The sequence below is a fragment of the Salvelinus sp. IW2-2015 genome, linkage group LG27 (genome assembly GCF_002910315.2).
Source record: "Salvelinus sp. IW2-2015 linkage group LG27, ASM291031v2, whole genome shotgun sequence".
NCBI classification, from domain to species: Eukaryota; Metazoa; Chordata; class Actinopteri; order Salmoniformes; family Salmonidae; genus Salvelinus; species Salvelinus sp. IW2-2015.
This window is the reverse complement of record NC_036867.1, coordinates 18,984,313-18,999,492: the sequence shown is the minus strand read 5'-3', so window position 1 is coordinate 18,999,492 and position 15,180 is coordinate 18,984,313. Positions and strand designations below refer to the sequence as shown.

At 40.4% G+C, this 15,180-nt stretch overlaps 1 protein-coding gene across 3 annotated transcripts in view; it reads left to right on the top strand.

Annotated features, from left to right (window-relative positions):
- The window catches only part of esyt2b (extended synaptotagmin-like protein 2b), a 60,690-nt gene that overhangs the window by 23,614 nt on the left and 21,896 nt on the right, over positions 1-15,180 (top strand). For all 3 annotated transcript variants that reach the window (XM_023973186.2, XM_023973184.2, XM_023973183.2), the window contains exons 8-13: positions 7,979-8,099; positions 9,345-9,521; positions 9,790-9,872; positions 12,182-12,230; positions 12,623-12,712; positions 14,834-14,929. In XM_023973186.2, the coding sequence (XP_023828954.1) occupies positions 7,979-8,099; positions 9,345-9,521; positions 9,790-9,872; positions 12,182-12,230; positions 12,623-12,712; positions 14,834-14,929 (616 nt within the window). The remainder of the gene's footprint in view (positions 1-7,978; positions 8,100-9,344; positions 9,522-9,789; positions 9,873-12,181; positions 12,231-12,622; positions 12,713-14,833; positions 14,930-15,180) is intronic.

Sequence of the window (15,180 nt, the reverse complement as noted above, 5' to 3'; positions counted from 1 at the left end):
ATTTTGTCCCACTTTGTCCCTTCTTTGTCCCTTCTTCTCTTCTGCCAACTAGACACTCCTTGTTAGCTAGCTAGCTTCTTCCAGGAATGTCCCTAGCAACTGCCTAGCAACAGGTAAACAACTTAGCTAGCTAAGAAAACGGTATAATTTTATGAAAAATTGTTACTTTTTCAAAAGCCTTTCTTCTTTGTTTGCTGCTTGTTTGGTCTCCTATTCAGTTTGCAGTTTTCTTTTGATTTTTTTTCGATGTACTTTACTCTAAAAAAACATTTAAATTTCAATATTTGTAGGAGCTCATCTTTTCAGCTGCTGCTGCTTAATTTGGAACTCCGGAATTCATAATGCTTTAGTTGTTACGAGTGTACTGATATAAGTAAGACGCGTGACATCCCGGCAACTATAGTTGGCTGTATGGCTATGCATATTCGTGGCATGAGGCTAGTAGCATAGCATCTCTCTGCATTGAATACAGGCGGATGATGTCAACAACACTCATCGAACATTCAAAAAAGGATTTCAATAATGAGATATATCCACCAATCCAAAGAATGGATAGGCGGGAGCTAGAGAGCCCGCCATGCCGCCTTGTGGACAATGACTCCCATTTTTAGGGCAGAGAGACATGTATCTTGTCAGTATATCCATAATCTTTGGTTTGGTGTCTGTATGGGGCCCCCCTTAATATGGTCAGTTGGTGAGCACCTGACCCATTTAGGAGTGGCACTTTGCCACTGTGATAGTGAGTTTGATAGTGAACTGGACATTTACTTCAGAATATCTGCAACAGCGAGTGTTAAATCAACAATGGAAGTGTTGAGTCCGTGGACCCATATACAGTCGTGGCCAAAAGTTTTGAGAATGACACTAATATTAATTTCCACAACGTTTGCTGCTTCAGTGTCTTTAGATATTTTTGTCAGATGTTGCTATGGAATACCGAAGTATAATTACAAGCATTTCATAAGTGTCAAAGGCTTTTATTGACAATTACATGAAGTTGATTCAAAGAGTCAATATTTGCAGTGTTGACCTTTCTTTTTCAAGACCTCTGCAATCCGCCCTGGCATGCTGTCAATTAACTTCTGGGCCACATCCTGACTGATGGCAGCCCATTCTTGCATAATCAATGCTTGGAGTTTGTCAGAATGTGTGGGATTGACCACAAATTCTCAATGGGATTAAGGTCTGGGGAGTTTCCTGGCCATGGACCCAAAATATCTATATTTTGTTCCCTGAGCCACTTAGTTATCACTTTTGCCTTATGGCAAGGTGCTCCATCATGCTGGAATAGGCATTGTTCGTCACCAAACTGTTCCTGGATGGTTGGGAGAAGTTGCTCTCAGAGGATGTGTTGGTACCATTCTTTATTCATGGCTGTGTTCTCAGGCAAAATTGTGAGTGAGCCCACTCCCTTGACTGAGAAGCAACCCCCACACATGAATGGTCTCAGGATGCTTTATTGTTGGCATGACACAGGACTGATGGTAGCGCTCACCTTGTCTTCTCCGGACAAGCTTTTTTCCGGATGCCCCAAACAATCGGAAAGGGGATTCATCAGAGAAAATGACTTTACCCCGTCCTCAGCAGTTCAATCCCTGTACCTTTTGCAGAATATCAGTCTGTCCCTGTTTTTCCTGGAGAGAAGTGGCTTCTTTGCTGCCCTTCTTGACACCAGGCCATCCTCCAAAAGTCTTCGCCTCACTGTGCGTGCAGATGCACTCACACCTGCCTGCTGCCATTCCTGAGCAAGCTCTGTACTGGTGGTGCCCCGATCCCACAGCTGAATCAACTTTAGGAAACGGTCCTGGCGCTTGCTGGACTTTCTTGGGCGCCCTGAAGCCTTCTTCACAACAATTGAACCGCTCTCCTTGAAGTTCTTGATGATCCGATAAATGGTTGATTTAGGTGCAATCTTACTGGTAGCAATATCCTTGCCTGTGAAGCCCTTTTTGTGCAAAGAAATTATGACTGCACATGTTTCCTTGCAGGTAACCATGTTTGACAGAGGAAGAACAATGATTCCTAGCACCACCCACCTTGAGCTTTCCCAGTCTGTTATTCTGAACTCATCAGCATGACAGAGTGATCTCCAGCTTGTCCCTCGTCACACTCCACTGGTAGTTAAACGAGAGAATCACTGACATGATTGTCAGCTTGGTTCCTTTTCTGTGGGCAAGGGCTGAAATGCAGTGAAATTTTTGGGGGGGATTCAGTTCATTGCATGGCACAGAGGTAGGGACTTTTGAAATTAATTGAATTCATCTGATCACTTCTTCATAACATTCTGGAGTCAATTGAAAATTGCCTCAATACAAACTGCAGGCACAGCAGACTTTGTGACAAATGATATTTTGTCATTCTCAAAACTTTTGGCCACGACTGTAGACCACAGGAATAGTGTTCAATTAACACACAACATTAACAATGGTCATCCTATTTGGCAAAATAGTTATATTTTGTGTTTCACTCAGACCAGAGAACATTTCTCCAAAAAGTAGGAATAATCTTGTCCCCATGTGGCAGTTGCAAAACCGTAGGTCGTTCCTTTTTATTGGCATGTTTTTGGCAGCAGTGGACTTTCTTCTTGCTGAGCAAGCCTTTCAGGTTTGTTGATAAAGGACTTTGTTTTTACTGGTGGATATTAAGATACTTTTGTACCGGTTTTCCTTTCAGCATCTTCACAGGTCCTTTGCTGTCTGTTCTGGGATTATTTGCACTTTTCGCACCAAGTCGTTCATCTCTAGGAGAAGAACACGTCTCCTTCCTGGGCGGTTATTGACGGACTGCCTTTGGTCCCATGGTGTTTATACTTGCCGTACTATCGTTTGTACAGATGAAATGTTAAGTACCTTCAGGCATTTGGAAATTGCTCCAAGGATGAGAGACCAGACTTGTGGTCCACAATGTTTTTTCTGAGGTCTTGGCTTGAATTCTTTTGATTTTCCAATGATGTCAAGCAAAGAGGCACGCTTTAAGGTGGCCTTGAATACATCCACTCCACAAGTACACTCCAATTTGACTCAAATTATTCAATTAGCCTATCAGGAAAGCTTCTAAAGCCATGACATCATTTTCTGGAATTTTCCAAGCTGTTTAAAGGCACAGTCAACTTAGTGTATGTAAACTTCTGACCCACTGGAATTGTGATACAGTGAATTATAAGTTAAATAATCTGTCTGTAAACAATTGTTGGAAAAATTACTTGTGTCATGCACAAAGTAGATGTCCTAACCGACTTGCCAAAACTATAGTTTGTTAACAAGACATTTGTGGAGTTGTTAAAAAACAAGTTTTAATGACTCCAACATAAGTGTATGTGAACTTCCGACTTCAACTGTGTATATATATATATATATTATTTGTTTTATACAACGGCCTGAAACTCATGGTTTACAGGCCACATCAGGCCTGCAAATCATATTATGCTGGCTTGCAATGTGATGTGTAATTCCTATTGGGGATATCCAATTTATGGAATATTTTATCACCTGCAACTTGTATTCAGAATACTGCCAGAGTTAAGACAGTTATGAGAATACCTAACGCACCTAAACTGGAACAACCATGAAAGGGGTGCAATAAGTCCAAATAACATATTGGATTAGTTTAGAAAATGTTGTAATTTATATTTGAGTAGCATAATATTAATGAATTAATCAATAAATCAATGTACATGCATAAATATTGAAACAAACAATAACAAAAACTCTACCTCCAGTGCAGCATGCTGGGAAATATGATAATGATTGGCATGGTTTTGGTTCAAAGTGATGTTTGTGAGTTTCAGGTCCATGTATTAGGGTAAAACTAGGCCGTCAAAATAAGGCCTTATGGAATACGTATGGTATTGTGTTACTTATTAAACATTTTATGATGACATATTCATTTAGGATCTTACTTGGTGAAGTCCACAGGACCGAAAATGGATGAATGCAATGACCACGTCTCTGTCACTAACAAATACAGTCATGAGTGGTAACTCTGAAATGTACTCGAAAATCAAGGCACTTTGAATAAGGCTTTACACAAAGCAGTGTGTTAATTTAACACTATTCTGGTGTCTATATGGCTCCACATACTCAACACGTTCAGTGTCAATAAAAAAATCGTAAACACTGGAGAATTTGCTGTGTGGGGAAAACCTAAAACTGACCCCAGATCACCGTCTAGGGGCAACTTCACCCTACACCCTCTTTTGTCAAGCCAAGCTTTCACCTAGTCACAGGTGTGATTAGTTCCCATACAGGTTTTATTGCAGGTATTTTCCTCTTGGGGTTGTTGTATGTGATTGGAGCGTTTTTTAAGGTAGCAGGAGGATGACAGCTAGACGACAGCTAGCGTGACCATCGCCCTACGGCTTTTAGGCTTTCAGTCCATTAAATGCTCATCGCAACACATGCCTGCCTGACAGGGCAAAAAAATCTCACACAGCTCAAAGCAAGAAGGTTTTTATGGTTGAACAAGATTTCATTTTCATTATCAACTCATCTCTGACTTTTTAGATATTTAAATTGGGCCACTCCACCAGCTCTCTGGGGTTGCTAAAAGACTCTACATCCGCACATCTCTCAAATCTAAAATGATGGTGTAATGGGGAGGGGACTTGGGGATTTCTTAGGGCTAATTTACATGAAAGAGTGCATTCTCTGCATATTAAGAGTAACTGTTAAGCTTTAGTGTAGAATAGAGTTGACTGTAAAGACGCATTGGCTAATAAGTTTGCACTTTTATTGTGTTATCTTTCAAATATTCTGGGGTATGGCAGTGCTACTACTTGCATTGAATTGAATTGAATCCCAAAAGGGGAAATTGGATTCGTCACCACTCACTAGCAATACACAAACAGCAACAACATACACATCAGAGTCACATAGACACATAAATAGAGCACTGATGGCTGGTGAAACAAGCACAATTCATGACTTCCATCAGCCAATGGATTCAATAGAATAGATTTCCCTCTTCTGGTAAAGGGACCAAAATAATGTTCTCATGGCATTCAAAGAGCAGATAACCTTTGCCGTCTCTGCAGATCCAGGCATAATTTGTATAATCAACAGTCAGTTCTTTGTTTCTATATTGTTGTGAGTTGACAGTGCCTTCTGGTGTTTTTAAACCTTATGATAACGCTACTGCGGCGGTGGAAAATGTCCCTAATAAAGATTTCGTGGTACAGTCACTCTCCTCCTCACAGTCTATTGATTTAGACACGGGTGTTGACACATCCGCAGCTCAGTGATGGACATCATCTCCCTGATTCTACAGAGCACAACCGCCCATCCCCCCCCCCACCGCTATTTCTCTGTAGGGGTGTAATAGATCTGTGCAGTCAGTACACTGTGAGCCTGTTTGTGGAGGCTCAGTGGCACGTGCTAGGTTCATGGGCTAGGGGATTGGGGGGGAGCTGCGCCTGACTCTGGGTTAGTGACAGGACAGGACAGGCCCGGGCAGTAGAAAAAAGACAGTCTCAGAGACTAGCTTCCAACCACAAGCAATAGACAGTGCCAGCTGCATATTAGAGGGGTGGAGTCCACTGTGTCACAGAGTAGATAAAACCACCCACCCCCTCCTCTCACTCGCTCTCTCTCTCTTTTTCCCTCTCCCCCTCTCTCACCCTCTCACTCTCATATCCCCTTGATGTTATTCAACACAGGTTGTCTGACAATTGTAGTGTTATTATTTTTACTTTTGGAGTACGGCCTAGCTCTGTGTACCACTGCAAGGTCAGGGGAACAATAACAGCTGATACTGCATGAAGCTCTCTACATGGTGTGTACGTGTACATGTTACATGTGAATGATCACATACTAAAGAAGAATCATGTTCCCAGTAATGCTGCTTAATCTCCTCCCAGAGAAGTGCTCTACCTTTCTGCTCAGCTGCAAGAGAAATTCTAGGATAAAATGATAAATATGTTTCCCGAGAAGCCTTCTTAGAGAAATGAGAGAGGAAAAAGTGAAGGAATGGGGTATATAATTTTTACATTCATTTTGTTTGTTTCATTTTTACAGATTGCTTAAATCCTCTCATACATTTATTTCTGTTTACAGAATCGGACCCAAGTGGATAGCTTGAAGGTTAACAGAAAATCTCTCAGCAGTTACTAGGCCAGTCTTAGGGATCGACTTCCCTTACAAAGCATTGTAATTCTCAGGTTGTAAGACCTCCTGCTCAGTGACATCCTCACTGCTACAGTTGCAAGGGAAAGTTTGTGAACCATTTGGAATTACCTGGATTTCTGCATTGATTACTCATAAAATGTGGTCTGATCTTCATCTAAGGCACAATAATAGACCAACACTATCTGACTAAACTAATAACACACAAACAGTTGTACTTTTCAAATTGGTATTGAAGACACTGAGTAATCATTCACAGTGCAGGCTGGGAAAAGTAAGTGAACCTCTGTGTTAACGACTTCTCCAAAAGCTATTTGGAGTCAGGTGTCTCAATTAAAGATATGAGATTGGAGGTGTGGGTTGCACAGGTGCCCTGCCCTTTAAATAAAGTCACACAAAGCCTGGTTACTGACAAATCTGTTCTTCTCCAGAAAGATTGGTTCGTGTGAACCATGCCTCAATCCCAACAACTTTCACAGGACCTTAGACGCATTATAGAGATGCACAAAGCTGAAAAAGGTCACAAAAGCATTGCTAAAGACCTTGGTGTTAATCAGTCCACGGTAAGACAAATTGTCTACAAATGGAGAAGATTCAGGACTGTTGCTACTCTCCCTAGGAGTGGGTGTCCTGCGAAGATCACTCCAAGAGCACAAAGGGCCATCCTGAAAGAGGTGAGAAAGAACCCAAGGGTAACAGCAACAGACCTCCAAAAAACTCTACAAACAACGAAAGTCTGTGTTCATGTGTCCACTATCAGAAAAACACTGAATAACAATGGTGTTCATGGAAGGACACCACAAAGGACATCACTGCTGTCTAAAAAATAGTTTGCCCAAGACCACCTGGATGTTCCACAACGCTCCTGGGACAATGTGCTTTGGACAGATGAGACAAAAGTTTGAACTTTTTGGGGGAAATGCACAACGCTATGTGTGAAGGAAAAATTGCACTGCACACCAGCACCAAAACCTCATCCCAACTGTGAAGCATGGTGGAGGGAGCATCATGGTTTGGGGCTGCTTTGCTGCCTCAGGGCCTGGACGCCTTGCAATCATTGATGGAACAATGAATTCAAAAGTGTATCAAGACATTTTACAGGAGAATGTCAGGGCAGCAGTCCATGACCTCAAGCTTAAGAGAGGTTGGGTGATGCAACAAGACAATGACCCAAAGCACACAAGTAAATCAACTAAAGAATGGCTGAAAAGGAAGAAGATTCATGTTTTGGAATGTCCTGACCTTAACCCAATGGAGATGCTGTGGCTTGACCTGAAGAGGGCTGTGCAATCAAGACACACCAGAAATATTGATGAACTGAAACAGATTTGTAGGAAGGAATGGTTCAAAATACCTCCTCAACATTGTGCAAGTCTTATAAGCAGCTACAGGAAACGTTTGGGGGACGTTTGCTGCTAAAGAAGGATCTACAAGTTACTAAATTCAAGGGTTCACTTACTTTTTCCAGCCTGCACTGTGAATGATTACTCAATATCTTCAATAAAAATGTGACAAGTACAACTGTTTGTGTATTACTAGTTTAGTCAGATTGTGTTTGTCTATTATTGTGACTTAGATGAAGATCAGACCAACTTTTATGAGTAATCAATGCAGAAATCCAGGTAATTTCAAAGGGTTCACAAATTTTTCCTTGCAACTGTAAGTGTTGACTCTCCAGGGGTTCACAACGATATTTTGAGGTTTGTGATTTATTCCAACAACACGCTTGAACCCCTTCCAATGTTCCCACCAGCTTATAAAACAGAAAAAGACATGTTCCTTTGTGCTTAACTGAGAATAATCTCATCCAAAAATCGCACTCACTGACTGTGGGGTCGGTTGTGTTTTGTTTTTCCCAGTGGCTTCTCAGACAGTCTGATTCAGGACATCATCTACAGCTACCTGGTGCTGCCCAACCGTATCACTATCCCACTGGTGGGAGATATAGAACTGGCTCAGCTACGCTTCCCTATGCCAAAGGTACTGCAGCCTTTCACCTATCCTAAATCTAAGCATACATCATTATCATATTTCAGACACTAATTAAAAGAACACATATTTTTCAGATTTCGTTTAGTATTTTGGCATGCACAATGTTTGGAACCATATCAACAATGGACTATTAAATAAAATACTAAAATATGTTTTGGAGTAAAGTAACCCTTTAATTAACAGTGTTTGTATTAGCAGAGTTTACCCGTCAGCCACCAAATCCATCATTTGAAATTGGATTTTTTTTGTGGACCCCAGTAAAAGTAGCTGATGCTTTTGCAGCGGCTAATGGGGATCCTCATAAATACCTAATATTCTACATGTATGATGATCCTGATAGGTAGTGATGGAGAAACAAAGCTTCCTGGAGCATTGAGGTTTTCCAGACAATTGTGTCAAAAAAAGCTTAATTACTCCAGGCTTTGATCAACACAGTGAACACTAGTGGCACCTGCTGGTCAAAAAAGGAACATTTAATAAAATAACGTTTGTCTGATTTTTTATTTTTTATTTTTTTCAAACCTCAAAAGTAGACTCATGTCAAGATGAAACTACCTTCCACGAAATTGGTTTCTACAGTATGTAGATCCAGCTATATGCCTTCACACCAAATTAATGAAAAATTTAAGCATCATCTAATTCCCTGGTTTTCCTGGTTTTATTCAGTGCTTATCTTTTCCTTTCATTCGTGGTGGAGGCCTATAGATGGATCTACACAACCGATGTTGTGGTACATGGTTTCATCTTGACTAAAGACTTCTTTAGAGGTCAGAAGTCATTGGACAAACTTTTATATGAAAGTGCAATGTCCCTTTAAAACTTTTTACTGCGGTGGGCTAAATCAGGGTCACACAGAGTGATTCTTAAACAAATCTACTTTGAAACAAAAGTATACACCTTATGGGCTTAGAAAAAGAAGACACCAGTACCATGTCACATATAGAGTTGAAATGTATTACATTTTGAGTTTAAATCACAATATTACACTTCATATACATCTCAGAAGACTGAAATATAGCGAAACTGTTTGACATAGAAACACTGGAATTTCTTCGTTAAAAAAGAATACTAATTTATGAATTATGAAATGATGAAAAATATTAATAACATTCCACTCATGAGGCCAAAGAGGGCGCTTTCGGTCATTGACTACTGGAAAGAGCTACAGTGTCGCTGTATACTATTTTAAAATGTCCGTTTCCTGAAGTGTCCCTGTGTTGTGTGTGTCACCAGGGAGTCCTGAGAATTCACTTCCTGGAGGCTCAGGACCTGGAAGGGAAGGATAAATTCCTAGGCGGGCTGATCAAGGGGAAGTCTGACCCCTACGGCATCCTCCAGATTGGCAACCAGCTCTTCCAGAGCAAGACGGTCAAAGAGAGTCTGCACCCCAAATGGAACGAAGTTTACGAGGTGAACAAAATTTAACTGAAAATGAACTCTTCCAATGGCACATCAACCAAAAACGCAAAATGTGGTTATATTATACAGTAACTACCCCAGGGACAGCAATATAGGGTATGTAGAACCAGATACAACTTACATGTACATATTTCCAACAGTCCAATATTTCCTCTTATTTTTGGCTTTCATGCTGTTTTACCCATGTCATGTTTTACCTTTGGCTGTATTCAATGTGAACTACTGTATCTGAGATTGTATTTAATTATGTCCTTGTCAGGCCCTGGTATATGAGCACTCAGGCCAACATCTGGAGATTGAGTTGTTTGATGAGGACCCAGACAAAGATGATTTCCTGGGGAGGTAAGCACATATCCTGCACTGTAAAACCATCCTGTTATTTTCACAGTAAATTATTGTTTATCAACTGTATCATACTGTATAAGCTTAATACAATGGATTAGCATAAATTACATTACATTGTGGGAAAATATTCAACAGACGGAAAATATTTGATGTATTTTGGACTTTACTGTAAAATATGCTATGTAAAATACAGTAGAAGTTCACTTACAGTATTTGTGAATGTTCAAAATAGAATGGCACACAAAAAGCATAAGGTCAACAAAATCAAAGCAAATCCTCTAAAGTAAGAGAGAACATGTTTTTGCTGTATTTCAAATGACTTGTAATTCCACCCCACAGAATACAGTAGCGCACCGTATTTCTGGAGCGGCAAAACCCTTTTGACCACTAGTGGGTGCATGTTATTGTTGTTTCTGGCTCATTAACATATTTCGAGGCGTGTTTTGTAAGAGGCTACATTTGTGCTCCCCATTAGTGAGAGTGCTGTACCAATTTAAGTCTTAAACCTTTAATGGTTGAGTATTTGCCATCTCCTTTGGTCTGTTTTGCCCTATAGTCACAGCCAGGTTGGACGCCTTTGTTTAGTGATGGGAAACTGAGGCTTTCTGAAGGCTTTAGGGTTTAGACCAAATTGTGCCGAAAAGCTGTTCATTAATCTGAGCTTTTAGCTAGTTATGAATAAACTAAGCTTCCTGAAGGTTTACCAGCCAATTGTGTCAAAAATAGGTTCATTACTACTTTTAGCACAGTGTACATTAATGACATCTGCTGCTCAGGATCACACGGTTCGAAAAAGGATGTAATCAATGACATCCGAAGCTTCGTTTGAAGCTTTTTAGAACCGTGTGTTGCAAAATGTGAAATCGCAATGATTTCGCCTCGCTACCGATGCATTCTTCGATGCAAAGTTGCTTTCAAACACACTGGACACCTTTATTTACCAATTTACTTAGATTGTCTTCAGTGTGTAGTACCTAAATGGTAGCTCCGTTTACAGTACCTAAATCAGTGGGATCTCGCATTTTGCAACACACGGTTAAAAAAAGCACGTGATCAAACGAAGCTTCAGATGTCATTGATCACGTGGTAATGTTACTTTGAACCTTTCCATCTATGCTTTGAAACTAGCAACCTAGTTGTTGTTTTTTATTTAGTTGTTGTTTTACATTTACAAAAAGACGTTGGCTCCATTGCATGATTTAGGATGTTAAATTTTAAAAAACTGCCTATGCCTATCGAAACTCATAATTTAAAAGTTAGAAGTACAACATAACCTGTGTTTCGAAGAAAACTACTTACAAAAATAACACGTCTTTATGGGGATTCAAGACAAGAGACTCCACTCAGCACTGCTCTACAGGCTGATGGTAGTGTGACGTACAAAGCTTCAACCGCCATCATCACGTGGTATTGTTACTTAGATACAAGCATCGGTACGTTGTGTCGAATCAGTGGTGCTTTGAAAACAGCATCGAGGCTATGGAGTTACGGGATCAGTCGTCCCATCACTACTTTTGTTAAGGCCTCTAGAAGTGCAAGTGATATACTATACTGTACGGTAACTTACGGGTAGCCAGTTACTGTAAAAAGTAAGTTACCGTAAAAACAACAGGAAATGGTTTACAGTGTGTCTTTTTCTTATCACCCCATGCTCAAATGGCTTATTAGTCCTCTGCATTGTGAGTTATTGTATCCAATATCAAGCAAATGATCTTATCTAGACGAAAATATATCACAAACTTAGCTCTGGTCCAGAGTGTTACGTGCGGCTTGCTGATGCCGAGCCTTCAGCGCTAGCAAACCGCACGTAACGCCCTGGAGCAGAACTATTGCAGACTTAGCATCTATCTTCTCACCACAAAACCTCCCCTCCTATATGTCACAGTGAAGGGTGGCCCCTTGAAAGAGAGAAGAGACACATTGAAGTATCTGTGATGTACTAAGTATCTTTGATCAGTGTACAATAGTCCCATTAGGAGTTGGACCAAAGCTATGCTTTCCCCTAGGGGATGAGGCCCAAGAAGCAGAGCGTCTGTCCAACTTCTAATGTGACTATTGTACACTGATGACAGATACTTAGTACATCACAGGTACTTCAATGTGTCTCTTCTCTCTTTCAAGGTGTGCTGTCTGCGTCCCAAATGGCACCTTATTCCCAATGCATTGCACTACTTTTGACCCGAAGCCCTATTGGCCCCTGACTGGGTCGGAGTGCCAACATTCTGTATCAGTGAATCAATTTGGCTTCTGTTGTGATGAATCCTACCTACTGATTTCTTATCCAATCTTTGTGTCTTCGATTGCAGCCTGATGATCGATATGACGGAGCTTCACAAAGAGCAGAAGGTCGATGAGGTAAATCCACCCGCTGATCCGATATATTTTTTCATCTTCAAATAAATGTAGTTAGAAGAGAAAAAAACGATGAAAATAGAACAAGAGGCGTGTCTTCAGTTCTGCACTTGGATAGCGATTTTGCCTTACTATATTATCTGCCTTCGTCAATTTGAAGATATTGTGTTGTTATCCATCACTCCTACACTATGTCTGGGGAGACAACCAGCCCTGTTGGTGTGATTCAATCACTACTTTACTCTGTTGAGATTTAGGGTATGTAGGTCCCAAATGTCATCATCATTCCCTATATTGTGCACTACTTCTTTACCAGAGCCCTGGTGAAAAGTAGTGCACCATAAAGACAACAGGGTGCCATTTGAAATGCACCCTTGAACATCCTGTCGTTCTAGTGGTTTGATCTGGAAGAAGTCTCCACGGGGAAGCTACACTTGAAACTGGAGTGGCTCTCTCTGCTCTCCACCCCTGAAAAGATGGACCAGGTGCAGTATTTGATATGAAATGATTTTATTTACATGGACATTTATTTTGTACAGCATTCAAAATACACAAAATCTATAAACTACAATACACAAACCTTTTTAAATTTAACCTTTATTTTATCAGGGAGTCATACTGAGACCAAGGTCTCTTTTACAGATGAGCCCTGAATTACAGATTATGACAGAAAATACACACATCTAAATTCAAAATGCAAACAGAAAGAAAAACACGGTCGTAAAAAACAAAGATATTCATCAGTAAAAAGGTCCTCAATCAGAGTTCTGAATTGGCCTAGAGGCACCAAAACATCACATTTCAGAACATTCTGAAGATTGTTCCTGTGAACATGGTTCAAACACACTAAAAGCTGATTTACCTAACTCTGTAGAGACCAAAGTCATTTCCAGAGTTAGCCATCCCTGAGACTGGGTGCAGTAACTCGTATGTCTAAAGTTTAGTAATGATGTTATGTACAGTGGGACTTTTTGTAAAAGGGCTTTATATATGAAAACATAGGAATGTATCAACTTGTGACATCAAAGATGGCCGACCAACTTTCTGGTAGAGAATGCAGTGATGAAAACTGTCACCCATAATAATGTTCAGTGCGCTATGATAAAATGGATCAAGCATATCATCCCCAATGGATTTTGTACATTAATCTTAAACAAGGTATCTAGCATCTCACAGATAGTAAATTGGGTTAGAAAAGTATGTATGAATAATTTAAATTGAAATGTATGTGGGTATTACTGACAGTGGCTCCTGATAGTGGCTAATATTTAACATGATACAAATTGTAAAATAAAATGATGAAAAGCCTGGCTATATAATGATGGCTTCTGATTTCTTAACATTTGAAATCATGAAATATACTTATTCATGTCACTGAGGGAGAGAGGGTTAATGTATGTTTACATTATGTCAGGATATGTTATTGTTAGCCATCAGGGATCCTATAGGAGGAGAAGAGACACAGTCTGGTACATGACAGCTGTGAGTTGGGGAGGAGTGAGGAATTTGGGCAGAGGTCAGGTTAGATGAAGTGAGGAAGAACATATATCACTAATGTTCTGGATAGCAACAGAGGTGCATTGGCTGTTCAGATGTGTAAGGAGGGGCTCAACATATGAGAAAGGGTTAAATATCAGTGCTTTTGTGAATATGTTCTTTGTCTTATGCAGCTGTATGACCCAGTGGGTGAATAAACTTGGTTTGAGCTTGATTAAGCGTCCGTGAGTCTTTGTACTCTGTTTGTTTAGACCCTAACAATAATTAAAACATTCTAAAGCGCATGCATCAACTCAGCAGGTTCATCCCTACAGAAGCCTATAGCTTGGGTCTCCAAATTTCATCCACTCAAATTGAGGGCACACGATTTAAAATTTGGAATATCAGCACAGTTATTTATAGCCTACTTCGCTTTGGAAAAGGGGCCACAATACATGTCATGTTGATACGATTTTCAGTTTGCATCCATATGACTGGTTTCACATTCGTGTCCAAAGATCATCAGGAAAAATCATCTAAAACGATTTCTATGTGTATTTACAATCCTCTTCTACTAATGGATTACTCATTTACCTAGCTCTTATCAAATGCTATTATCAATTATAAATACCACTACATGGAGAATGCTGTTATTTCTATTGGAAAAAAGAAAGTCGATCATTTTTCCACTTGGTTCGCTCGACCTTATTCACCTTCATTTCTTAGATCTCCACCCCAAAACGCGTAGCGGGTGAATAGCATGCAATTCTCTTAAGTTAAAGGTCAGAATACGAATAGAGAGAAAATAGTATAAAACGGGAATTGCGTTCCATTTACGCTCGCTTAACACGGGTCGCAATCGGCCCCATTTAACACACACAGGCAAACCCTTATCTTTTCAATTTGGGTTCTTACCCCCCTTCCCAATCGTATGATAATTCAAGACAGGCCCAGGCGTATATAATGGCATCGTACTAGCAGGCTAGCTTGAACACCTTGACTTAGCCTGTCTCTCTCCGTCTTGCTATTGGCACGTGTATTACAGTTAGAAGTGAATTAGAAGGCTGCCCATTTCTCCTAGTCCAGTTTGTCTCAGTAGTGACCTCCGCCTGTCTCTCCTATCCAATCAGGTGTTGAGGAGCGTGCGAGCTGACAGAAGCCTGGCCAATGATGGACTTTCGTCTGCTCTCCTGGTGGTGTACTTGGACTCGGCAAAGAACCTGCCGGTGAGTAGAGCTGGATGACAGGACTGTTCAGTTAAAGTGGTTCGGGTTGAAGGAGTGTTCTGGTGGTGGAGTGAGGCACAACATTTTTGAATTGCTGCAAGTGAAAACAAATTACAGGGCGGTTGATTTGGCATACTGTACATGATAACATTTACTGTAGAATTATTTGTTTTTCCCATGCTATACACATTCATGTTAATGTTAACAAATGTTGGCCTATGACATGTCATGATGTGAATAAGGATACAGAG